This window comes from Ahaetulla prasina, chromosome 2 (genome assembly GCF_028640845.1).
Source record: "Ahaetulla prasina isolate Xishuangbanna chromosome 2, ASM2864084v1, whole genome shotgun sequence".
NCBI lineage: Eukaryota > Metazoa > Chordata > Lepidosauria > Squamata > Colubridae > Ahaetulla > Ahaetulla prasina.
Window position 1 is genome coordinate 4,592,136 of NC_080540.1, and position 26,937 is coordinate 4,619,072.

The 26,937-nt window shown below is 43.9% G+C and overlaps 2 protein-coding genes across 2 annotated transcripts; both read left to right on the forward strand.

The window, feature by feature from the left end:
- The first annotated feature begins 1,681 nt into the window (after positions 1 to 1,681).
- LOC131189491 (zinc finger protein 160-like) lies at positions 1,682 to 17,451 on the forward strand. Its single transcript, XM_058165583.1, has 5 exons — positions 1,682 to 2,111; positions 2,489 to 2,725; positions 11,555 to 11,686; positions 16,926 to 17,155; positions 17,287 to 17,451. Exons 1-5 carry the CDS (start codon positions 1,682 to 1,684, stop codon positions 17,449 to 17,451), a joined length of 1,194 nt encoding a protein of 397 aa, XP_058021566.1.
- LOC131192721 (zinc finger protein 566-like) lies at positions 17,111 to 24,938 on the forward strand. Its single transcript, XM_058172149.1, has 5 exons — positions 17,111 to 18,347; positions 18,820 to 18,931; positions 19,064 to 19,104; positions 21,609 to 21,738; positions 23,346 to 24,938. The coding sequence occupies exons 1-5, from the start codon at positions 17,808 to 17,810 to the stop codon at positions 24,572 to 24,574; spliced, it is 2,052 nt and encodes a 683-aa protein (XP_058028132.1). The 5' UTR covers positions 17,111 to 17,807; the 3' UTR covers positions 24,575 to 24,938.
- The last annotated feature ends 1,999 nt before the right edge of the window (positions 24,939 to 26,937 follow it).

Genomic DNA, 26,937 nt, shown 5'->3' on the forward strand with positions numbered 1-26,937 from the left:
CCAGCAGAGTAAAAATAGACATTTCCTGAAATTTCTGATATACTGAGCACAAACTTTTTGCCATCACTGGGTAAATGACAGTAAATGGTAAACTTTTTCCTTTGCAAACATGCTGTTGAGACTTAACAGAACTCTTGTATTTTTTCTTCTTTGCAATCATCTAATTTTGACATGAGAAAATGAATAATAAAGGGAAGTTAGTTTGGGTGGGACTTGTTTCAAAATTGATTTATTTCTCAGTGTCTCTGCTAGAATTGACTCTGTCTATTAAATGATAGGTTTCCTACTAATAACTCCTTGGATGTTTCCGATTTTTCCTTAACTCAAACTAGAATGAGATTTCAATATGTACAGACAATTGTCAACAAAAAGAGTGTTAGATCTTGATGAACGTATCTTTTCTTTTATGTACACTGAGAGCATATGCACCAAGACAAATTCCTTGTGTGTCCAATCACACTTGGCCAATAAAAATTCTATTCTATTCTATTCTATTCAAGCTTTTATGTCTAATGAATACAGATTTTATTGTTTCTCTACTATGCTGTTATAAACATGTAAACATGCAATATATTGAAATTTGGCACAAATTCAGAAATAAATTAATATGACATCCTACACAGGGGAAAAACCCTACAGATGCATGGAGTGTGGAAGGGACTTTAAGTCAAAATATGAGCTTACTGCCCATAACAGGATCCACACAGGGGAGAAACCATATAAATGCATGGAGTGTGGAAAGACCTTTGCTCATAGCAGTTCTATTATAATTCATAAATGGCTCCACACAGGGGGAAAACCCTATAAATGCATGGAATGTAGTAGGTCCTTTACATCAATCGGACTTACTGGCCATATCAGAATCCACACAAGGGAGAAGCCATATAAATGCATGGAGTGTGGAAAGAGCTTTGCTCGGAGTGGTCAATTTAGTTCACATAACAAGATCCACACAGGGGAAAAGCCATATAAATGCATGGAATGTGGAAGGGATTTTAGATGGAATAATGTTTTTACTTTGCATAAAAGATTCTCATGGGCAAAACCGTATAATTACATGGAGTATGTACTGCGGCTAAGTTAAAGAATCTGAAAGAGTACAGTGAATTTTGCTAATATAAATGATGCTATTCTATAAAGAACAATATGTACAAATAGAAACATATTTTCCACATCAAAGAAAAAAAGTACAGATAGTTACAATGATTTCTTTATTCAAATAAATTAATATATGGTATCTAATTTTTTTTTAATTAGGAAACTGCTTCTGGCTTTTGTGTTTGTGATGGAAAAATAAAATTTTACTTTGTGCTGATTAGATAGATTTGTTAAAAATGGCTACCATAGTATGTATTATTAGAATAGAATAGAATTTTTTATTGGCCAAGTGTGATTGGACACACAAGGAATTTGTCTTGGTGCATATGCTCTCAGTGTACATAAAAGAAAAGATACGCTCATCAAGGTACAACATTTACAACACAATTGATGGTCAATATATCAATATAATTGTATATTGTATAAAGGAGAAAAGTTCAGGTTGTAATATTTTCTACTGTACTAAGGGGTGAAGCATAATCAATGCAGGGATTGTGGAAAGACTTTTATTTATCATAGTCAACTGGCTTCCCATAAAATAATCCACACAAAGGAGAAGCCATATGAATGCAGAGAATGTGGTATGAACTTCAAGAAAAGCAGTTATGTTACTTCTCATAAAAGAATCCACACGGGGGAAAAACCCTATCAATGCATGGAGTGTGGGAAGAGCTTTAGGTCAAGTCATCAACGTACTTCACATAACTGGATCCATACCGGTCAGAAGCCATATAAATGCATGGAATGTGGAAAGACCTTTGCTTGGAACAGTTCTCTTACTTTACATAAAAGGATCCACACAGGGGAGAAGCCATATACATGCATGGAGCGTGGGAAGACTTTTGCTCGGAACAGTCAACTAACTTTGCATAAGATGAACCACACAGGGGAGAAACCATATAAATGCATGGAATGTGGAAAAGGCTTTAAGTCAAACGGTGATCTTAATTTCCATAAAAAGATCCACTCAGGGGAGACACCATATAAATGCACAGACTGTGGAAAGGGTTTCTGTGAAAATGCATCCCTTATAAAACATAAAAGGATCACACAGGGGAAAAGCCATATAAATGCATGGAGTGTGGAAAGACCTTTGCTCAGAAGAGTTATCTATTTTCCCATAATAAGATACACACACAGGAAAAATCATATAAGTGCATGGAATGTGGAAGATGCTTTATGTCAAATGGTGGTCTTCAGACCCATAAAAGGATCCACACAGGGGAGAAACCATATAGATGCATTGAATGCGGAAGGGTCTTTACATCACATAGTCATTTTAAGATCCATAAAATGATCCACACAGGGGAGAAACCACATAAATGCATGGAATGTGAAAGGGGTTTCATGTCACAAAAATCTCTTGGGAACCATGAAAGAATCCACCTAGGGACAAAGCCATATAAATGCTTGGAGTGTGAAAATACTTTTTCTCGGAGAAATACTCTTACTTTCCATAAGAGGATCCATTCAGGGGAGAAACCTTATAAATGCATGGAGTGTGGAAAGAGCTTTGCTCAGAGGAATCAACTTACTTGCCATAACAGGATTCACACAGGAGAGAAACCATATAAATGCATAGACTGTGGAAAGAACTTTGCTCAGAGAAGCACTCTTACTTTCCATAGTAGGATCCACACAGGGGAGAAACCATTTAAATGCATGGAGTGTGGAAAGAGCTTTGCTCAGAGGAGTCAACTTACTTGCCATAACAGGATCCACACAGGAGAGAAACCATATACATGCAAAGTGTGTGGAAAGAACTTTGCTCGGAGCCATCAACTTAGTCGCCATAAAAAAATCCACACAGTGGAAAAACCGTACAAATGCATGGCATGTTGAAAAGGCTTTACTGAAAATGATGATCTTACTTTCCACAAGAAGATCATCAAATTCCAAATTGGCCGAATATTGATCACATTGTTCTAGAAGGCCATAACTTTCAGATGCAGTTGAAATTCTACTTTGGGAGAAGTGCCTTTAATTTGAACAGATATTAAATAAATGTTTTTAATTGAGCAGAACCTGTACTTCAGAAAAGTGGCACAGTTGTTCTTGATCAAACACACAGAAAGAATGGAAGTTGCCTCTGGAATGTGTGTGTGTATACACACATATATACACACATATATACATATATACTGTGCATTCAGAAAGTATTCAGATCCCTTCACTTTTGTCATGCTGCAACCTGATTCTACAGTTGTTGTAATTCATTTTTTTCCTCATTAATCTACATTCAGTGTCTATTATACTTTCTGAAAGCACTGTGTGTGTGTGTAATAAAATTGGACTTGAAGAAGTTATAACCTTATTTAGTCAAAGGCCTCTCGTTACTCATTAATCATCACTTACAAAATCTTGAGGTAAAAGAAAGGCACACTTTATAGACAATGGATTAATCATTGTTTTTAATGTCCATTTTCCCCCTACATCAGTTTTGTCAATGGAATGGGACAACTCACTGCAGGAAAACGTGCCATGCGACAATTCAATAATTACCGTATCTTTTGGACTATAAGACATACTGGAGTATAAGACACACCAAGATTTTGAAGAGTAAACAAGAAAAAAAGTTTTTGCCCTTCCCGGCCCCCAGGCCCTCTGCAGACCTCCCAAACTGTCTGGGTGTCCTGTTTTTGCAAAAAAATCCAGGATGCGCAGAGGGTTTGGGAGGCCTGCAGAGTGCTCCTGGGAGCTTGGGAAGGCAAAAATGCGATGCGTGGGGAGTTTGGGAGGGCAAAAACGGGCCTGTTTTTCGCAACAAAGGGGCCTGCAGAGGGTTTGGGAGGCCTGCAAAGTGCTGCTGGGGGCTGGGGAGGCCAAAAATGTGACACATGGGGGGGTTTAGGAGGCCAAAAACGGGCCCGTTTTTTTGCAAAAATGGGCCGTTTTTCATAAAAATGGGACACACAGTGTGTTTGGGAGGCCTGCAGAGTGCTCCTGGGGGCTGGGGAGGGCAAAAACAAAGTTTTTGTGAAAACAGGCCCGTTTTTGGTCTCACAAACCCACCACGCATCAAGTTTTTGTCCTTCCCAGCCCCTAGGAGCACTCTGCAGACCTCCCAAACCCTCTGCAGGCCCCGCTTTTGGCAAAAATGGGATGCGCAGGGCGGGGTTTTGGGAGGTAAAAAATGGCTGTATTCGGTATATAAGACACACCAACATTTTCACCCTCTTTAGGGATGGGTGAGGTAGAAAGTGCGTCTTATACTCCAAAAAGTATGGTAAATTATTTAAAAGAATTAAAAGGTAATTGTCGTTCACATTTCATTTTGTCCCCTCTTTAGCATCCTTTCTTTAATAATGTTATTTCACAATTTCTTTGATTTTAATATAACTCTTATCCCTGAGCAAGTTTCAATATTTGTAATTTCAAGTATGTTATTCTTGAGTTTACAGTCAATGGGGAAGCAGCAGCTCTGGTATCAAGCCAAAGACTCTCAGTCTCATCATTTTGCCCTCTGCACAGGTAGAGATACTCAGGGAAATCTTGGTGCAAACTCAGGAGATTGGATACAATGAGTAGAAGACTTCCAAAACAAGGAACAAATCTTAGGAATAGGGATAGGATAGAGTTAGTGTAATGTATCTTTAAATATTTTGGCGGGAAACAAGCACGTTGCTGATTGGTTGAAGCCGCCGGTTAAACTGTATATAAGGAGAGGTTTTTCCCCAGCCTGGTTGCTGGGTTCACCATATATTAAAGAGCTGTTGTCACTACCCTGGTCTCCAGCCTCGTTACTTCCCGAACTTAACACTGGCGACGAAGGTGGGATCTCGAGGTTAAGAGCACCAGGAACGAGCTGAACGCACGAAAGAACCGAACCCAGCAAAGCTCAGGGCAGAATCGCAGCGATGGCCAGCTACACTCCGCCCGCGCCGTTTGACCCATCCAGGGAGAAATGGGGGACGTACATGACCCGTTTCGAGAGCTTCCTAGAGGCAAACGAGCTGCAAGGAGTTCCAGATAACCACAAAAGGGCATATTTCCTGAGCCACTGCGGTCCTGAGGTCATCGACATCGCGGAAGCCCTGGCAGAGCCAACACCGGTACAATCGGTATCGTGGCAAACTCTTCAAAACCTACTGAAGAACCATTTCGCGCCTACACCGTCCAAGTACGTACGGCGTTTTGAATTTGGAGAGCGCAGACAGCAAGAGGGCGAATCCATCAGCGAGTACATGGCCGCCCTGAGGAAAGCCTCCAAGGATTGTGGGTACCGAGACTTGGACGAGGAGCTGTTAGAGCAACTCATCCGTGGGGTCAGAGACATTCGTTTGCGGAGGCGGCTGCTATCAAAAAGCAATCTAACGCTGGCAAACGCTCTGGACGAAGCCAGAGCTCACGAGATGTCCACCCAAGCGGCGGAAACCCTGCAAAGCTACCACGCCAACGAGGAAATCAACCCCGTCCACACGAAGAAATCCAGACCGAATCAGACGGCGAGGATGAGGAAGGAGTTTGCCTCACCGAGAGAAGGGCAAAGAAGACCGATGAATGCGGAAGTTGCGGAGGGCAACACCAGCGCCAACGATGCAAGTTCAAGGACGCTACATGTCGGCGGTGCGAGAAGAAGGGCACCTGGCTCAAGTCTGTCGAGCACCCCAACCTTCCCGCCGAAAATTCAAACCAACCAATCAGAGCGCAGGATCGGCAAGGCGACCCGCGATTGGTCAAAACAAAAGGCGCGAATTCAAATCAACGACGTGATAATAGGCCGCGCAGCAACCCGCCGAGAAGAAAATCTTCACCAAACCAAAATCGAAGGAGTGCCGTGCCGACTAGAAGTGGACACAGGGTCAGCGATCACAATCATGTCCTGGGACACTTTGCAAAAGCTGCCGAAAACCGCCAAACGCAAACTGCAAACACAACGGCTACGAGTGCACGACTACCAAGGGAATCGCATCCCTGTTCGAGGGACCACCTCCGTCCACGTCGAGTACGGACCACACAAGAAGACCCTGCCCATCATGATAGTCGAAGGGACCCTGCCAAGTCTGTTGGGACTAGACTGGTTCCGCATTGGGCATGGGAGTGACTGGCATCTACAGAAGTGACTGTAACCTAAAAGACACACTCATGAACGAATTCAAGATGTCTTCAAGGACTGCCTGGGCAAGTACAAGGGACCCCTATTTCCTTCAATTTAGACCCCCAGGTAGCCCCCATTAGGTTAAAGGCAAGGAGAGTCCCTTTTGCCCTTAAACCCAAGATTGACAAGGAGATAGACAAGCTCATCAATCAGGGGATTCTGGTGCCAGTCGATCACACAAAGTGGGAGACGCCAATCGTCACCCCAGTGAAACCAGATGGGTCAGTTAGAATCTGCGCTGACTACAAGGCGACGTTAAACAAAGCCTTACAGAAAAGCTCTTCCTCTTCTTCTCCTCCGTGCCCGCATCTCTTGGTCCTTCCAATGCGTCTTGCACCTCTGTGAAGGTTATGCTTCTGCCATCTGCATGGCTCAGTCCTTTTCCCTCACACAAAGAAATCATTGGCATAAATGCAAAGTGAATAATACACAATTGGTGTAAGAAAATATAAATATATTTCCACTTGCTGCTAACAATAACCGTTAAGAGAAGCAAAACAAAAAGGAGAGAGATGTAGTAGCAATATGCAAAATAATATATTCTAACGACTTTTGTCTGTATTTTTCAGCAGCAAGCAGAGGACCAAATACAGGGCTATTTATTCAAACAATAAATATAACACAGGCAGGGGTGAAATCCAGCAGGTTCTGGAGAACCAGTAGTGGAAATTTTGAGTAATTCAGAGAAACGGCAAATACCACCTCTGGCTGGCCCCAGAGTGGGGAGGGAATGGAGATTTTGCAATATCCTTTCCCCAGGAGTGGAGAGGGAATGGGGATTTTGCAGTATCCTTCCCCTGTCACGCCCACCAAGCCACACCACACCCACCAAGCCACACCCACATAACTGGTAGTAAAAAAATTGGATTTGACCACTGAGCACAGGACATAAAGCAGGGGTGAGATGTAAAATTTGTTACTACCGGTTCTGTGGGTGTGGCTTGGTGGGGGGGTGTAATGTGACTAGGTGGGTGTGGGTACCTTTTTACTTTTTAAAAGCATTTTTCTACAATCCTTCTGCCAAAGAGGTTGTAAAAATGCTTTTAAAGCCTGTGATGATCAGGCAGCTCATCTGGGATAGCCAGAGGGAAAAAAGCTTTTAAAAGGTTCTGACTATCCCAGCTGAGTTGCCTGATCGCCAGAACCCTTTAAAAGCATGTTTTCTACAAGCTCTTCGGCGATCCGGTCTGAACCAGGAGCATTTCACCCCTGACATAAAGGACAGTGACGTTGGCCCTCACAGTTGTGAAGGCAGAAGGGGCATGCTGTAGACCTTGTTGGTCAAAGAATTTTGGCTGGCAGGATCCGGGAGAAGAGTACTTTCTGCAGTGCTTCCTGCCCTCTGGAGCATCCTGCCCCTCAAGGTGAGATCTGCTCCTATCCTCTTGGCCTTCCAGAAGTACCTTAAAGCCTGGCTCTATTGAGTGGCCAGGGGTCCCAAGGAGGACATTCCACACCCTAAATAGTGTACTGATTAAGAGAAGACTCCATCACCACCACACTGTATAATGCTTCCTTAGCACTGTTGGGGCCTTTTGTGTGTTGGTGCAGGACCCAGGCCCAAGTAGGTAGTAGGAAACTCGGTCAGTGAAAAAACAAACAAACTTTATTCGAACAGCTGAGAATTACTTCATTCTCAGCGTAGTTCAACTAAATTAAAGCAAATTCCTTCCAACACAAATTCCTCAGTCCTATTACCAACCTTGGTCCAATTAGGCAAACTGCCAAAGGCCTTTCTTGGCAAAAGTTAAGAAGACACCAATACAAAATAAATGCAAGAAGACGAAGCTATCAACATTGTTTTCTGGCAAAGCCCAAACGCTGTTGCTGGTCCATTTTAAGCCTTATGGGAGGGGCCAATCATCTCTTGGCCCTACTCCAGAGTCGTCCTCTTTGCTTGAGCTGCTCTTGCCTTCTAGCAGCTCTTCTCATACGTGCATTAGGAACAGGCTCCTCCTGTTCCTCTGCCTCACTACTATCAGTCTCTGGAGGCTCTGAAGTCTGCACCTCACTCCCTGATGGCCATGGCCCCACCTCAGCCTCCGACATAGAGCCCTTCCCCAGCCTCCTCATTGTCCAACTCCGTTGCCAGCTCTGCAGGCTGCTGGCAGACCACAACAGTAAGAGCATTCCCAGCCTCAGGCATGTCAACAGAAAAGAAACGTTACCTGAAGATAAGGGGAGAGTGCAGTAGGTCCTGAGGAGTGCGTCTTATGGGTCAATTGCATGAGTCTCTAAAGCTTGCATACTCAGCTTTTTTGAGTGGAAAAGGGGCACTAGGGCTGCAATTGAAGCAGAGGTCTATATTTTCAACCCAGCCATGGGGCTGCTGTGGAATACCACTGTTCAGGATGTCCTAAATATGGAAGAGATTGTTTCTATTTTGATCAGGGGTGGGTTTTGTGACATACCAGCAGAGTAAAAATAGACATTTCCTGAAATTTCTGATATACTGAGCACAAACTTTTTGCCATCACTGGGTAAATGACGGTAAATGGTAAACTTTTTCCTTTGCAAACATGCTGTTGAGACTTAACAGAACTCCTGTATTTTTCTTCTTTGCAATCATCTAACTTTGACATAGACCACTGTTAGGGATACTGGCTGGCGACCGTCCAACGCCTGTGGCACTTTCGCCACGATTGACCCGATGGACTATCTTCTTGGCCGCCTATTCCTACAAACTGCAGCATCGACCCGGAAAAGAGTTGGGGCATGCGGACGCATTAAGCAGATGCCCACTACCAGGGGCAATCGAGGACCCCACTCCGGGGACGCCCGTACTGTTAATTGACTCTCTGGACTCTGGCCCAGTCACATCTAAGGAGGTGGCTCGGGCGTCTTACCGGGACATTATCTTGAGAACTGTACTCGGTTGGGTACAAAGAGGGTGGCCCGCTGCGCCGGGCGAGCGGTTTAAGGAGTTTGTAAAGAAGCATGGGGAACTGTCGGCTCAAGGGGGGTGCCTGCTATGGGGGGATCGAGTGGTGATCCCGGAGAAATTGAGGGAAAAGGTATTGGATCTCCTTCACGAGGGTCACCCAGGGATTGTAAGGATGAAGGGGCTAGCGAGAAGCTATGTTTGGTGGCCCTTAATGGACTCAGAAATTGCTGAAAGGGTAGGGAAATGCCTAGCCTGCCAGGAATCCAGACCACTACCCCCAATGGCCCCAGTTAGGGAATGGGAAAAACCCCAAGGTCCCTGGTCAAGAATCCACATCGACTTTGCCGGCCCTTTCCACGGCCAAACCTTCCTAGTGGTAGTCGACGCTTTCTCCAAATGGCTGGAAATCATTCTCATGAAATCCATGACAGCCGAGGTCAGATCTCAGTCCCACGGCACCTGTTTGCAACCCATGGGTTGCCCGACACGCTAGTATCAGATAACGGCCCGCAATTCACGGCAACCCAGTTTGAGGAATACTTGGCAGATGAGGGCATCCGGCATGCCCTCTCGGCGCCTTTCCACCCTGCGACGAATGGCCTTGCAGAGCGTTCCCTCCGGAGCGCAAAAGAGGCATTGTCAAGACTCAAGCCAGGCGACTGGCAAACAAAGATAGATATTTTTCTAGCCGTCCAGCATAGAACCCCCTGCACCACAACCGGCAGAAGCCCAGCAGAATTATTAATGGGCCGGAAGCTCCGGTGTCCACTAGACCGTTTAAATCCCAACTACACACCAGAGGGTTACAAGGGGAAACTTGAAAAAACAAGAGGGATGGAAATAGGCGACCGAGTGTGGGCACGCAACTATGGGGACGGCCCAAGTTGGATAGCAGGGCAAATCCTAAAAGTAACCGGTCCAAAATCGTACTTGGTAGAGTTAAAAGACAGCCGAGTATGGAGGCACCACATAGATCAAATAAGAAGACGAATAGCCGAACATTCCGAGTTAAATGAAACAGACCCTGACCATACATTATTTGAACCCACAGCTGATATAAACCCGGGAGAAGCGCAAAACTTATCTGAGTCCCCGGAGGTCCAGCGACGCCATCAGGTTCCCTTAGAAAACAGCAGGGACGACTCTGCAAGTAATCCAGGGCCGGATGGCCTAGAAAAAGAGCTGGGAGGAGCAAACAGCCCCTCCGACCAGCTCAACCCACTCCCAGGGACTGAACTGCGCAGGTCCGAAAGAGTCAGGAGACGACCAAGTTATTTGCGTGACTACGTCGAAAAATAATATGTAAATATCATGTAAATGTTGGTAAAGTGTTTTCTGGGAGGGGAGGAGTGTAATGTATCTTTAAATATTTTGGCGGGAAACAAGCACGTTGCTGATTGGTTGAAGCCGCCGGTTAAACTGTATATAAGGAGAGGTTTTTCCCCAGCCTCCTCATTGTCCAACTCCGTTGCCAGCTCTGCAGGCTGCTGGCAGACCACAACAGTAAGAGCATTCCCAGCCTCAGGCATGTCAACAGAAAAGAAACGTTACCTGAAGATAAGGGGAGAGTGCAGTAGGTCCTGAGGAGTGCGTCTTATGGGTCAATTGCATGATTCTCTAAAGCTTGCATACTCGGCTTTTTTGAGTGGAAAAGGGGCACTAGGGCTGCAATTGAAGCAGAGGTCTATATTTTCAACCCAGCCATGGGGCTGCTGTGGAATACCACTGTTCAGGATGTCCTAAATATGGAAGAGATTGTTTCTATTTTGATCAGGGGTGGGTTTTGTGACATACCAGCAGAGTAAAAATAGACATTTCCTGAAATTTCTGATATACTGAGCACAAACTTTTTGCCATCACTGGGTAAATGACGGTAAATGGTAAACTTTTTCCTTTGCAAACATGCTGTTGAGACTTAACAGAACTCCTGTATTTTTTCTTCTTTGCAATCATCTAACTTTGACATGAGAAAATGAATAATAAAGGGAAGTTAGTTTGGGTGGGACTTGTTTCAAAATTGATTTATTTCTCACAGTCTCTGCTAGAATCGACTCTGTCTATTAAATGATAGGTTTCCTACTAATAACTCCTTGGATGTTTCCGATTTTTCCTTAACTCAAACTAGGATGAGATTTCAATATGTACAGACAATTGTCAACAAAAAAAGTTAAATCTTTTTAAAGCTTTTATGTCTAATGAATACAGATTTTATTGTTTCTCTACTATGCTGTTATAAACATGTAAACATGCAATATATTGAAATTTGGCACAAATTCAGAAATAAATTAATATGACATCCTACACAGGGGAAAAACCCTACAGATGCATAGAGTGTGGAAGGGACTTTAAGTCAAAATATGAGCTTACTGCCCATAACAGGATCCACACAGGGGAGAAACCATATAAATGCATGGAGTGTGGAAAGACCTTTGCTCATAGCAGTTCTATTATAATTCATAAATGGGTCCACACAGGGGGAAAACCCTATAAATGCATGGAATGTAGTAGGTCCTTTACATCAGTCGGACTTACTGGCCATATCAGAATCCACACAAGGGAGAAGCCATATAAGTGCATGGAGTGTGGAAAGAGCTTTGCTCGGAGTGGTCAGTTTAGTTCACATAACAAGATCCACACAGGGGAAAAGCCATATAAATGCATGGAATGTGGAAGGGATTTTAGATGGAATAATGTTTTTACTTTGTATAAAAGAATGCATGCAGGGGAGAAGCCACAGAAATGCAAAGAGTGAGGAGTTATCTTTGCTCAGAGCAGATATGTTACTTTCCATCAGAAGATTCTCATGGGCAAAACCGTATAATTACATGGAGTATGTACTGCAGCTAAGTTTATTTTATTTATTTATTTATTTTATTCAATTTCTATACCGCCCTTCTCCCGAAGGACTCAGGGCGGTGTACAGCCAAGTAAAAAATCATAATATCAATATTAAAAGAAATTAAAACAAGCATATTATAAAATGGCCAAATTTAAAACGAATTAAAATATTAAAATATAAATAACCCAATAAAATTTTAACCCAATAAAATTTTAAGCCAGTCCCGCTTGAATAAATAAGTGCGTTTTCAGCTCACGGCGAAAGGTCCGAAGATCAGGTACTTGACGTAAACCAGGGGGAAGCTCATTCCAGAGCGTGGGAGCTCCCACAGAGAAGGCCCTACTCCTGGGGGCCGCCAGCCGACATTGTTTGGCGGACGGCACCCTGAGAAGGCCCTCTCTGTGAGAGCGTACGGGTCGGTGGGAGGCAAACGGTAACAGCAGGCGGTCCCGTAAGTACCCGGGTCCTAAGCCATGGAGCGCTTTAAAGGTGGTGACCAAAATCTTAAAGCGCACCCGGAAGACCACAGGAAGCCAGTGCAGACTGCGCAGGAGTGGTGTTACATGGGAGCAACGAGTTGCTCCCACTATTACCCGCGCAGCTGCATTCTGACTAACTGCAGCCTCTGGTGCACTTCAAGGCAGCCCCATGTAGAGAGCATTGCAATAATCCAGGCGGAAGTTACGAGGGCATGAGTGACCGTGCATAAGGCATCCCGGTCAAGGAAGGGCGAACTGGCGCACTAAGCTTAACTTGGTGGAAGGCCCTCTTGGAGACGGCCGCCAAATGATCACAAACGACAGCCGCCCATCCAAGAGGACTCCCAAGTTGCGCACCTCCGTTGGGGCTAATAACCGCTTCACAGCCAGCTGCAGCTGCAGCTGACTGAACCGGGTGCCGCATCCACAGCCACTCCGCCTTGGAGGGATTGAGCTTGAGTCTGTTTCTCCCCATCCAGACCCGCACGGCTTCCAAACACCGGGACAGCACTTCGACAGCTTCGCTGGGGTGGTCCGTGAAAAGTACAGCCGCGATCGTCAGCGCACAGATGATAACTCACCCCAAAACCACTGATGACCTCGCCCAGCGGTTTACATAGATGTTGAACAGAAGGGCGAGAATCGACCCCTGAGGCACCCCACAGGTGAGGCGCCCGCGGCCCACCTCTGCCCCTGTCAACACTGCATCGTCGGAGAGATAGGAGGAGAACCACCGATAAACGGTGCCTCCCACTCCCAATCCCTCCAACCGCGCAGCAGGATACCATGATCGATGGTATCGAAAGCCGCTGAGAGATCTAATAGGACCAAGGCAGAGGAACACCCCCTGTCCCTGGCCCTCCAGAGGTCATCCACCAACGCGACCAAAGCTGTCTCCGTGCTGTGACCGGACCGGAAGCCGGACTGAACGGGTCTAGATAGACAGCTTCATCCAGGTACTGGGAAGCTGCCACGCAACCACTTTTCTACAACCTTGGCCAGAAAGCGAAGGTGGGAGACTGGACGATAGTTACCCAAAATAGCTGGGTCCAGGGAAGGCTTCTTGAGGAGGGGTCTCACGACCGCCTCTTTCAAGGCGGCAGGGAAGACCCCTTCCATCAACGAAGCATTTATAATTCCCTGGAGCCAGCCTCGTGTCACTTCCTGAGTAGCCAGCACCAGCCAGGAAGGACACGGGTCCAGTAAACATGTGGTCGCATGTAACCTTCCCAGCAACCTGTCCACGTCCTCGAGAGCCACAGACTCAAACTCATCCCAAACTACCTCAACAAGACGTGCCTCCTCCATCCCATCTGGACCATTGCAATTTTGGTCTAAACTATCCCGTTGAACGATTTTATCGTATAGATAACCGTTAAACTCCTCAGCCCGTCCCTGCAGGGGGTCATCCCGCCCCTCCTGGCGAAGGAGGGAACGGGTCACCCGGAACAGGGCGGCTGGGCGGTTATCTGCCGATGCAATGAGGGAGGAAACGTAGGAACGCTTCGTCTCCCTCATTGCCAAGTTAAAGAATCTGAAAGAGTACAGTGAATTTTGCTAATATAAATGATGATATTCTATAAAGAACAATATGTACAAATAGAAACATATTTTCCACATCAAAGAAAAAAAGTACAGATACTTACAATGATTTCTTTATTCAAATAAATTAATATATGGTATCTAATTTTGTTTTTATTAGGAAACTGCTTCTGGCTTTTGTGCTTGTGATGGAAAAATAAAATTTTACTTTGTGCTGATTAGATTTGTTATTACAAAAATGGCTACCATAGTATGTATTATTAGAATAGAATAGAATTTTTTATTGGCCAAGTGTGATTGGACACACAAGGAATTTGTCTTGGTGCATATGCTCTCAGTGTACATAAAAGAAAATATACGTTCATCAAGGTACAACATTTACAACACGATTGATGGTCAATATATCAATATAATTGTATATTGTATAAAAAAGAAAAGTTCAGGTTGTAATATTTTCTACTGTACTAAGGAGAGTTGGAAGTCAACATGTATTTTTCTTGTTCCTTTTCTACTCTTTTCCAATTTCCCATCCCTTGGTTCCAATTTTTATTTTCCTTTGTATTTTATATTCTGATCAACTAATAAAAATTTTGAATTTAAAAAAAGAAAAGGGAGTTTTGAAAATCTGGAACCAGAAATAAGTTTGGGTCAATTAGAAATAAGGTTTGGACAATCAAATAAGGTTGGAGGAGTTTTTATGGTATTAAAAACAACATATACTTACATCAAGCTGAACAGCAAAAGGCAGACAATAAAAAGACTCCACAAAACAGGAGGGTAACAAGACACTTTAGGGGACACAACAGTCCCTCGATCTCGTGAAAAAGGCTCCCTTTCTCTGCATGGGCACTTGCATTGCACACAAGCATCCATCAAGGGCAGCACTTGGCCAAGACAAGGGACTATTTCTTTTATGTACACTGAGAGCATATGCATCAGACAAATTCCTTGTATGTCAGATCACACTTGGCCAATAAAATTCTAATCTATTCTATCAGATCCTTCTGGTTGCCTTAAATTTTATAGATACCTCACTGGTGTGAGGTTAGTTTCTTGCTCAACCCTTAGGTAAATTTTCGTTCATTTCCCCCCTCACAAACATGATATTTATATTCCTTTGTTACTTTTGACTTCATTTTGCAATTCCACTTTTTCTCCAGGTCACAGCGGAGACGCCATTTCCCCCTCTTCATTTCTCCACCTTGTGAGGTAAAATTTCTCCAACAATCACCAGTTTAAGTTTTTTCTTTAATTTGGAGCTGGTTTTCTTTCGATATTTCTTTTTCTTCAGCATTATTTCCTTTGTCAAAAGCTGCCATCTGGTCTTTTTCTATTATTCTTAGGCGCCCAGAACTGAGAATTGGAAAAGGGCAGCACTGTATATTGAACTGTTGGAAGAAATATCCATCTGGGTTCAGTTCCAAGTGGGGACAAAGACACTGGAAACATGGAGACTGCTTGGAAAGATGGTTTAATGGTGACCAGGATCACATGGCTTGAGATCCTGAACAGAAAGGGCTGAGATCCTGTGTGCTCCCTGGTTTTATGCTTTTTCTGAGCTTTGAACTTTCTGGGACACAGGAAGAGTATCCTGATTGGTTGTCAGACTCCCAGGTGGTCTAGGGGTCTTAGCTAATGTTGTAGGTTGTCTCTCAAGCTTGCTTGAGCCTTGCCATGTGGTGAGTTTCTGTTTTATTGTGTTGCAAATGACGGTCATTGACAAAGGTGGGGGGATTGAGTGAGCTTGGCTGAAGCCTTAATTGCCCATTGACAAAGGGGAGAGTCAGGAAGTTGCAGGGAGCTGCTTTGTCTTTAAAACATGTTTCTCCATTTCTCATCCAGGGAAATATATTCTGCCTTTTTTAAATATTTTCTAAAATATTTCATTCTTCTAGGAGGGGTGGGTGCTAAATTCCTACTCAGTAGATTTTTGTTCATTTCTCCCCTCACGAATTTGACATTTATATTCCTTTTTTACTATTTGACTTCCTCGATTTAGCAATTCCACTTTTTCTCCAGGTCAGAGATGAGACACCATTTTCCCCTCTTCATTTCTCCACCAAAGATCCTTGTTGTGAGGTAAAATTTCTCCAACAATCACCAGTTTGAGTTTTTTCTTTAATTTGGAGCCGGTTTTCTTTCGATATTTCTTTTTCTTCAGCATTATTTCCTTTGTCAGAAGCTTCCATCTGGTATTTTTCTATTATTCTTAGGCACCCAGAACTGAGAATTGGAAAAGGGCAGCACTGTATATTGAACTGTTGGAAGAAATATCCATCTGGGTTCAGTTCCAAGTGGGACAAAGACACTGGAAACATGGAGACTGCTTGGAAAGATGGTTTAATGGTGACCAGGATCACATGGCTTGAGATCCTGAACAGAAAGGGCTGAGATCCTGTGCTCCCTGGTTTTATGCTTTTTCTGAGCTTTGAACTTTCTGGGACACAGGAAGAGTATCCTGATTGGTTGTCAGACTCCCAGGTGGTCTAGGGTCTTAGCTAATGTTGTAGGTTGTCTCAAGCTTGCTTGAGCCTTGCCATGTGGTGAGTTTCTGTTTTATTGTGTTGCAAATGACGGTCATTGACAAAGGTGGGGGGATTGAGTGAGCTTGGCTGAAGCCTTAATTGCCCATTGACAAAGGGGGGGGGGAGAGTCAGGAAGTTGCAGGGAGCTGCTTTGTCTTTAAAACATGTTTCTCCATTTCTCATCCAGGGAAATATATTCTGCCTTTTTTAAATATTTTCTAAAATATTTCATTCTTCTAGGAGGGGGGTGGGTGCTAAATTCCTACAGAACTAAAGAAATAAAAACCTATAGAAATGTCAATTTTCCTGACAGGAAAATTTTTCCCTCCCTCAGAAGACTTCGCCACCTTTTTCTGACAGGCAACCAATTAGAAGTCTCTTTACTCAGCTACTCTGATGCCCATCATCCCTGCCCCCTCAGCCTCCCCTCAAGAGGCGCTTCTCCTTCCCGCCCTTGCAGCGTCCCTGTCACATTGCGCAGAATCCTCCAGGGGGCGCCCTCTGCCAAGAGAAGAGAACCCCCAGGCGCTTCCCCATTGGTCGACTGGAGGGCGAACGTCACAGCTGGCTTTCCAGAGGAGGCGTGGCATCACAAACTCTTGCCGCTCTAGGACTCCGCACTCGCCCGTCTTAACCCTTGTGGCTCCGCAGGAGGCGGAGAGGCTGCGGGGAAAGTCTGGCGGGAGTGGGGTGAGATCCAGACGTGCCCCGGGTGAAAGGGGGTCTCTTTCCGTGCAAAGGGAGGCGGAGGAAGGAGAGACCAGCGGCCGGCCCTCCTCCGGGTTCAGCCCCGGATCCCATGCTTCCCCCTCTCCATGCAGGGGGAAGCAGAGCTCCAGAGGAGCAGGAAAAGAACCGGGGATGCCAGTAAGGCGGCGGGGATCCGGGGGTCCTTTCCCGGCTCGTGTCCGGTGAAGAGCCCGAGTGGGGGTGAGGAGGGCCGGTCTTGCGGAGGCCCACCAGGAGAGAAGCCGGGAGAGGCATGATTACGTGAGCCTGTCTGCTGTCAGAGGGAGACTCGGGTCTCCAAAGGCCACCCTGAAGAAGGAAAGGGGTCATCTTCAACCAGGGTCATTTCCTGGCATTTCATTTAACTGGAACTGAGCTTTCGTGGTTTGTTCGCCTGTTTTTGCGTTTGGCAGGTGGTGTGAACCCTACTTGGGACCTAAATGTAGATCTAGGTTTTAGAAAGGAAGCCCTTTCTTGCAAGTAAAAATATAAAATATTCCAAAGTTTAGCAGAATATGAAACAGACTATTCTGTAACAGAACCCATCTTCTGAATGAAAAGGGATTTCGACATCTAAAACATTCCTTGGAGTTCGTCTATAGACAGTGACAGGATGGAGACACAACTTTTAGCAAGTGAGACAACGGAAAAAGATTCTTCCGCTGTTCAGGATGGAAGCTGTGGGGAGACACAACTTTTAACAAGTGAGACAACGGAAAAAGATTCTCCGGCTGTTCAGGATGGGAGCTGTGGAGATACACAACTTTTAGCAAGTGAGACAACGGAAAAAGGTCCTTCTGCTGTTCAGGATGGAAGCCCTGGGGAGATCTCGGCAAGCACTGGGCAGGAGATCCTGGAGGAGGAAACCACCATCCATTCAGAAGTTCAGCCCCACAACTTCAGGAGTGTCCAGGAGGCTGAGGGTCCCCGAGGACTTTTTAGTCAACTCCATGAATTTTCTAGGCAATGGCTGAAAAGGGAAAATCACACCAAAGCGCAGATGCTGGACTTGGTTGTTCTCGAGCAGTTCTTAGCCCTTCTGCCCCCAGAGATGGAGAGCTGGGTACGGGAGTGTGGAGCAGAGACCAGCTCCCAGGCGGTGGCCCTGGTGGAAGGCCTCCTCCTGAGTCAGGTGGAGGAGCAGGAGTTGCAGGTGAGGCATTTTTATCTAGGGAGCTCAGAAGGGAATAAGAAATGTGTTTGAATTCTTCACCCCTCCTTCCCAGACTTCTTTGCCATTCATAATATATGGAGATGTCAGACTAAATCCATTATGCGTTGTAGATTTGAGGCTTCCTCCTGAGCAAAGGAGGAGAAGGAACAGGTTGAGTTTCAGGTGAGGGAACTTTTTCTTGGAAGTCCAGAAGGGATTTGGAAGAATGTGTTTGAATTCTTCATCCTTCCTTTCCAGATTTCTCTGGTATTCATAATATGTGAAGATGGCACATCAATTCTTGTAGGACATTGTACCATTATTCATTGTAGATTTGAAACAAATCTTTCCTTTCTTACCCAGTTACTGGTGGATATTTGGGGTTCTGACAATGTGTTGTCAGAATTTAGTTGATATTGTATGATATTCATTAATTGTTCTATTTTTTTTTTATCCTGCCTCATATTTTTAGTCCGTTGTGGAGATCGGGGATCTTGAGGAAAGGAGGAATCCAAAAAATCCCTCTCCAGAACTGTTTTTCCGGAGGTTCTCTCAGGAAGATCCAAGTCAGGACACCTCAGGAGGTAATCAAAGGTCCTCACATTCCCCAGAGAAATCTCAGCTATCTCATGTTCTCCATGTCTTCTCTTCCATATTCTATGGATTCTCCTCCTAATTTGCTAATTATGTGTTTTAAACTTCTGTATCCCCAACAGGTCTTTGTGGTGGGGATGGAGTGGTTAGACCCCCAAATCAAGTAAGTAGGAGAAATTAGTTTATTAGATTTGTATTCTCCCTTTCCTTCAGGAAGATCACTCTCTACTTCCATTTTCCTTCCTGTTTGGACTGGGTTATTTTTGTGTTCTTGAGCAGTGTGGAAATGGGAATAGCATAATCAAGTTGCTCTCAGCTAGCTTAGCTTCCTCTGAAGACTGTTGTTGGGGCACAGTGGATTGTTATTTCCATTGTCAGATTCTGTTTAAGAAAGGCTTTTTTAAAAGACGATAATTCATTCTGATGAGTACTGTTAACTACTATGAGTTTATAATAACTAATTATCGAAAAACTCCTTCAATAAATATGAATAAACAGTGGCAGCAAGTGCTAAATATAGACCAGTTCTTTTTGTAATTTTTGACTGGATTGTACAAAGTGGATAAAAAAATAATGAAATAATCACATTAGGATGTTAAAACTTTTATAAAGACTTATGTACCACTAGTGATAAGAAAAATCAGCCCATTACATTAAAAGAAAAGGGAGATAATTAAAATCCAATGATGGGAGCAATATAGAATAGACTTGAACTTAAAATGGTTCTGAAAGAGCATACAATCAAGGCACTTTTGGCCTGCAAAGTAATTTCTAATCCTCTGATTTGTAGCTGGAATTGGGAGGCCAAACTAGATAGATTCGCAAATGCTGAGAATTTTCCTTCCTAGGGAATTTTCTCCACTTTCTGTCCAGTAAGGAGCATAACTGGCATACAATGTGTAGGTGGACAAAGATCCTCCTGGCCGCGGCTGCCACTTTCCCTTTGAGTAGGAGCCGTGTGTCCAAGAGGAACCCCAAATTATACACCGGATCTGTCTGGGGTAGTGCAATCCCATTCAGGACTAAAGATAATATCCCGGATACAGAGGGGCCCACTCTATCTTACCAGGGTTCTGTTGAAGTCTGTTGTTCCCCCTCCAAACCCCCAACAGCCTCCAGGTACCACAAGAGGATGTCCACTGCCTCACTCACTTCAACAGGATGGAGATACTGTATGTAGCCGGGTATCATCAGTGTATTGGTGATACCTTGTCCCGTGTTGATGGATTATTTTCCCAGCAGTTTAATGTAAAAACGAGGGGGAATCAAGCCCTGAGGCAACCCACACCAGAGCTGTAATCTTCCTAATAACACCGATTAGGACTGGCCTTGGAGGAAGGAGGTGAATCAGTACAGAAATGTGTTACCCACCCTCAGTTCCATATGTTGGCCCAAAAGCATCTCGTGGTCAATGGTATTGAAAGGTGCCGAGAGGATGAGAAAAGCAAGGATTGATACACCACCTTCATCCTGCTCTTACCGGAGATCATCCGTGAGTGTAATCAATGCAGTTTCAGTCCAATATCTGGGCCTGAAACCAGACTGAAAAGGTTTAGAGCAGGGGTCTTCAACCTTGGCAACTTTAAGACTTGTGGACTTCAACTCCCAGAATTCCTCAGCCAGCTTTTCTGGCTGAGGAATTCTGGGAGTTGAAGTCCACAAGTCTTAAAGTTGCCAAGGTTGGAGACCCCTGGTTTAGAGGATCCATCCTTCAAGGTCCTATGGAATTGCAATGCCACCACTTAACAACTTTTCCTAGAAAGAGAAGGTAGAAAATTGGATGAGAATTGTCCATCATTGTAGGGTCCAGCAATGACTTATTAGGTAGAGAGCACAGCAGAGCCTCTTTAAAAGGAGCCGGAAATCCCCATCCAACAAGGATGAATCCATCAGGGGTTGGACTGACTCACATACCACCTCCTGTGGGACCTGTTACAATCCAATAGGGCATGCATCTAATACACGGGTAATGGTGTTTCCATTCTACAGGACCCTATCCCTGGTTCGGGAGAGCCGGTAGCGGAGATGTTGAAGTGACAGCAAACCGGTTCTCTCTGACTGTCATCTGGGCCCTCCTGCCTGCCCCTGCGCTATACCTACCTTTATTCCTCCTTTTTTAGCCTAGCTGAAAGCCATGGCAGAGCGGATTGCACTGCCTCAGCTGTTCAGAAAATTAATGCACTTTGCGTGAAAGCAAAGCGAGCACGCGTGCACCAATTGCGCGCAAAGTGTGTGCGCGAAGCGAACAGGTGGTAACATTGATTAGAACCCACCACTGAAACCATTCCCAGATAACTAGGCGAGTCTGTTCCCTGGGCATCTGCATAGGATTTGCACCATGTTTGCTATCCAACTGTGAGCGAATGAGCGAACTCTGAACAAAGAAATGATAGGGGAAATGATAAAAGGTAGATGATAGGTCAATGGGTTAGTGTTACTGAATGGCACTGAAAGTACTGAAGAATAAATGAAGTTGATACACATGGCTAAAATATTTCCTCAGGCAAAAGTTTTTGGCTTCATACATTTTCTCAGCTAAACCTTGGAATCCTACCAAGCACAGCCATGTAAGTTAGCACATATCTTTGGATTTGGAATTTGTGAACAATGGAGAAGATCTTGCAAATCGTTCTGGTCTTCTTTGTTCTTTTCCCCCCATATATTCAGGAAGGTCCTGTGTCCTTCAAGGAGGTGTCTGTATATTTCTCTGAGGAGGAGTGGTCTCAGCTGGATCCTGACCAAAAAGCGCTGTATTGGGAAGTCATGCTGGAAAATCATAGGAACGTGGCCTCTTTGGGTAAGAGTTTGCTACCCTGCAGTCAGATTGCTTAGGAAATCATTCTGTAGTCAGATGCCATCAGCTGTGCTGTGGGGCAATTATGCGCATCTTGTAGAGAAGTGCAAGGCAGTCTTTTTGAGTGGAAGCAGTGGTACTAGGGCTCATGTTAATTCCCAGGCAGCTACCTCAAGCCCAGCCTTGGCTCTACTGCTGAGGGCCACTGTTCAGAGTTGTCTGTATGGGGGAGAGATAGAGAATCGTTTATCTTTTGTTCCATGTATGTGTGTGATGCCAGGTAAGTCAAGTTAAGCGTCTTTTAAACTTAGGATATGCTGAGTCCAAACTTTTTGCTATCTCTGTGCTAAACAGTGCCGTCTTCCAATTGCAGTCATGCTTTTGAGACTTAAAACTCTTGGTTTTCCCTCCTGCAACCATATAATTTTGGTGGAAGAAAATGATTAATAAAGGGAAGATAGTTTGTATGGGAAGAAAAAGAAGTTTCAAAATTGATTTAGTTGTTACAGGTCTTTCCTGGAATTGGCACTTTCCAATAAATGTTCAGTTTTCTTCTAATTCCTTCTTGGACATTTTGTTTCCCCTGATTCTTCCCTAAGTGGAATCAGAATAATTCTAAAGTGCAAGATGTTTGCAATAGTGGCGAGTAGTGGCGAAACAAGATGTTTTAGAACTTTTAATAGCTTTTTTTTTAAATTTGCATTTATATCCCGCCCTTCTCTGAAGACTCAGGGCGGCTTAAACACTATGTTAGCAATAGTCTTCATCCTATTTGTATATTTATATACAAAGTCAACTTATTGCCCCCACAATCTGGGTCCTCATTTTACCCACCTTATAAAGGATGGAAGGCTGAGTCAACCTTGGGCCTGGTGGGACTAGAACCTGCAGTAATTGCAAGCAGCTGCTGTTAATAACAGACTGCATTAGCAGTCTGAGCCACAGAGGCCCCTTTTATAGCTCATGCCCTTTATGTGAGTCTTTATTGTTTATAAATGTTTATTGTTTATAAATGTTAGAATTTATCGGTGGAACAACTTGCCTACAGAAGTTGTGAATGCTCCAACACTGGAAATTTTTAAGAAAATGTTGGATAGCCATTTGTCTGAAATGGTGTAGGGTTTCCTGCCTGATATTATTATTGTTATTGTTATTGTTATTGTTATTGAATAGCCCTTGGGCCATATCAAAGTGCAAAGTTCCAGAAACAAATTGTTACTAAAATTTGATAAAAGCAATTTAAAATGGTATTAGATAAAATACAATTTAAAATGAAATTGGAATAAAATACAGTCTAAAATGAAATTGGAATAGAATACAATAATTTAAGATATAGATAAAGTATAATAAAATTATATTTCGGTGTCACCCCTGCAATCTACCCCGATCAAGCCCACATATGCAGATCTCAACTGAACCATTTTGCTTAAGTACTGTGCTGTGTTAAATATTATTTAGGAATTATCATTTCTGTCCATGCCAGTGTAAGTGTGCAAACATGTAATCTATTGGAATTTGACCAGAATTCAGAGGGAAATTCATAGTACTTTCTATAGTTCAATCTTTTCCCTAACTTTGATGTCATTTTCATTTTTCCATCTTTTTTACAGCCGAAGATGGGCAGGAGAATAAATATTCCTATGAACTATTACAAGGGATAACTGTTGGAGAGAGAATGGAGACATCTGCAATTGGAATTGAAGTAGAAACATATGAGAAAAACCAGTCTGATAATTGGAATCAGGAAAGCTCATCTTCCACTGATGCTCTAGTGCAAGACTTTGTGGTCCAACAAGGGAAAATAAAGGAATATATTGGGAAAAGTGTGAAGCATATCAAAGACAAATTAGATGCAAATGGACAATATCCAGACCAAACTAATGGAGAAGGTAATATATTCAGCGACAATGGAAAAGATTATAACTGGACATTCACTCCTTCTCATGGAAATAGGTCCCTTTCATCTCAAAATAGGGCCCACGCAGAAGAGAAAGAATCTAAAAATTGGGAACATGGACAGACATTTAGAAAAGGCAGTCAACTTACTTCCCATAACTGGATCCACACAGGTGAGAAGCCATATAAATGCAGAGAGTGTGGCAAGTGCTTCAGAAAATACAGTAATCTTAGTTCTCATAAAAGGATCCACACAGAGCAGAATCCACATAAATGCATGGAGTGTGGGAAGACTTTTCCTTATCCCAGTAAACTTATTACGCATGAAATAGTTCACAAAAAGGAGAAGCCATATAAATGCCGAGAGTGTGGTAAGAGCTTCAAGACAAGCAGGTGTTTCACTTCCCATAAAAGAATCCATACGGGAGAAAAACCCTATCAATGCACAGAGTGTGGAAAGAACTTTAGGTTGCGGCAACAACTTACTTTACATAACTGGATCCACACAGGGCAGAAACCATATAAATGCAGAGAATGTGGAAAAACCTTTGCTTATCCCAGTAAACTTACTACACATGAAATAGTTCACAAAAATGAGAAGCCATATAAATGCAGAGAGTGTGGTAAGAGCTTCAAGGCAATCAGTTATCTTACTTCCCATAAAAGAATCCACACAGGGGAAAAACCCTATCAATGCATGGAGTGCGGAAAGAGCTTTAGGTCAAATCATCAACGTACTTTACACAACTGGATCCATACAGGGCAGAAGCCATATACATGCATGGAGTGTGGAAAGAACTTTGCTCGGAACAGTTCTCTTACTTTACATAAAAGGATCCACACGAGAGAAGCCATATACATGCATGGAGTGTGGGAAGACTTTTGCTCGGAACAGTCAACTTACTTCCCATACGATGAACCACACAGGGGAGAAACCATATGAACGCACAGACTGTAGAATGGATTTCTGTGAATATGCATTGCTTATAAAACATAAAAGGACCCACACAGGGGGAAAGCCATATAAATGCATGGAGTCTGAAAAGAGCTTTGCTTGGAACCATCAAATTAGTTGCCATAATAGAATCCACACAGGGAAGAAATCATACAAATGCATGGCATGTTGAAAAGGCTTTACTGCAAATGATGACCTTATTTTACATAAGAAGATCCAGAAATTCCAAAGTAGCCGAATGTTGATCACATCATTGCAGGTCACATAATTTTGAGATGCAGCTGAAATTCTCTTTTGGGGAGGGGGAGTGCCTTTAATTTGAACAAATGTTAAATAAATGGTTGTAAATTGAGCAGAATCTGTACTTCAAAACATTACCACAGTTGCTCTTGACCAAACACACAGAAAGAACAGGCGCTGACTCTGGAATATGAATATGTATGTGTGTGTGTGTATAAATGCATACACATACATATATATGTACAGTGCATTCAGAAAGTATTCAGATCCCATTAACTTTTGCCAATTTTGTATGCTGCAGCCTGATTTTATAGTTTTAATTCATCTTTTAAAAAATTAATCTACATTCAGTGTCTCCTTCATGGATTACTGCCTTGTTGTGGCGAACGGGCTTGCGTAGCTCAATGAAGCTATGAGCTATGCCGTGCAGGGCCACCCAAGATGGATAGGTCATAGTAGAGAGCTCTACCAACGTGATCCACTGGAGAAGGAAATGACAACCCATTCCAGTATCTTTGCCATGAAAACCACATGGACAGTACCAAAAGGCAAAAATATATGACGCTGGAAGATGAGCCCCTCAGGTCGGAAGGAATGCACCGTGTATGTGGGTATGTATAAAATCAAACTTGTAGAAGTACACAATCTTTTTCAGTCAAAGACCTCTCGGTAGTCATTAATCATCACTTACAAAGTCTTGAGGTAAAAGAAAGGCACATTTGATAGACAATGGATTGATCATAGGGCCGTGGTAGCTCAGGCTGGTAAGAAGCCTGTTATTAGAACACAGCAGCCTGCAATTACTGCAGGTTCAAGCCCGGCCCAAGGTTGACTCAGCCTTCCATCCTTTATAAGGTAGGTAAAATGAGGACCCAGATTGTTGGGGGGGGGCAATAAGTTGACTTTGTAAATATACAAATAGAATGAGACTATTGCCTTACACACTGTAAGCCGCCCTGAGTCTTCGGAGAAGGGCGGGATATAAATGTAAATAAATAAAAAAAAATCATAGTTAATGTCCATTTTTCCCCTATACCATTTTTTTCAGTGGAATGGGACAGCTCACCACAGCCAACTTGCTGCAGGACAACTTGCCATGGAACAATTCAACAATTATTTAAAAGAATTAAAAAATAATCATTTTTGTCGTTCACATTTCATTTTATCCCCCCTTTAGCATCTTTTCTTTAATGAGTCTATTCCACCATTTCTTCAATATTAGTGTTGTGTCTTGCCCGCTCTCACAGCAGCCGGGGCCTTCTTATCTGCTCCCGAACACGGAAGAATGTATGCCTCCCGGCCTCAGTCCTGGCTCCATGCCCAGACAAGCTGAAGAGGAGGGGGCACCTCCCGGTCCCAGCCCTGGCTCCATGCCCAAGCAGGCTGCAGAGGAGGGAGCACCCCCCGGCCCCAGCCCTGGCTCCATGCCCAGGCAAACGGAGCAGCTAGACCCCTCCCCCTCCTCCACAGCATGTGAGCCTGAGGAAAGTTTATTTCCAACAGCTGCTGATTGGAGTGACCCTCGCATCAGAAGACTGGATAGGCGGAGGCAACAGAAGGAAGGGAGGGGCAGGCCTTAATGAGTGCTGAGTCATGGAGCCACACCCCATGGCCTATATAAAGGATCTGCTTTCTGGCAGTCTCTGAGTCAGGCAAAGGCGAACTTATCTTGCTGAAGTCACTTTCTGGTCTCCTGCCTGCTCTGAGGACTTTGCTAGGACTTTGGGCAGAGCTGCAGAGGCAAGCCTGATTCGGATTTCCCTGACCCGGCCGTCAGCGGAGGAGTGGGACACGACAATTAGTATAACTCTTGTCCCAGGGCAAGCTGTCCTGTGGCGAGTTGTCTGTCACAAGTCCTGCAACAAGTTGGCTGTGGCAAGTTGTCCCAGACCCTCCTTTCAATACTTGTAATTTCAAGTATGTTATTCTTAAATTCACAGTCAGTGGAGAAGCCGCAGCTTTAGTACCAAATCAATGACCCTCAATCTCATCATTTTGCATCGGCACAGGCAGAGATACTCGGGGAGATCTTGGTGCAAACTCAGGAGATTGGATGTGATGAACGGAAGATTTCCAAAGCAAGAAGCAAGTCTCAGGAATAGAATAGAATA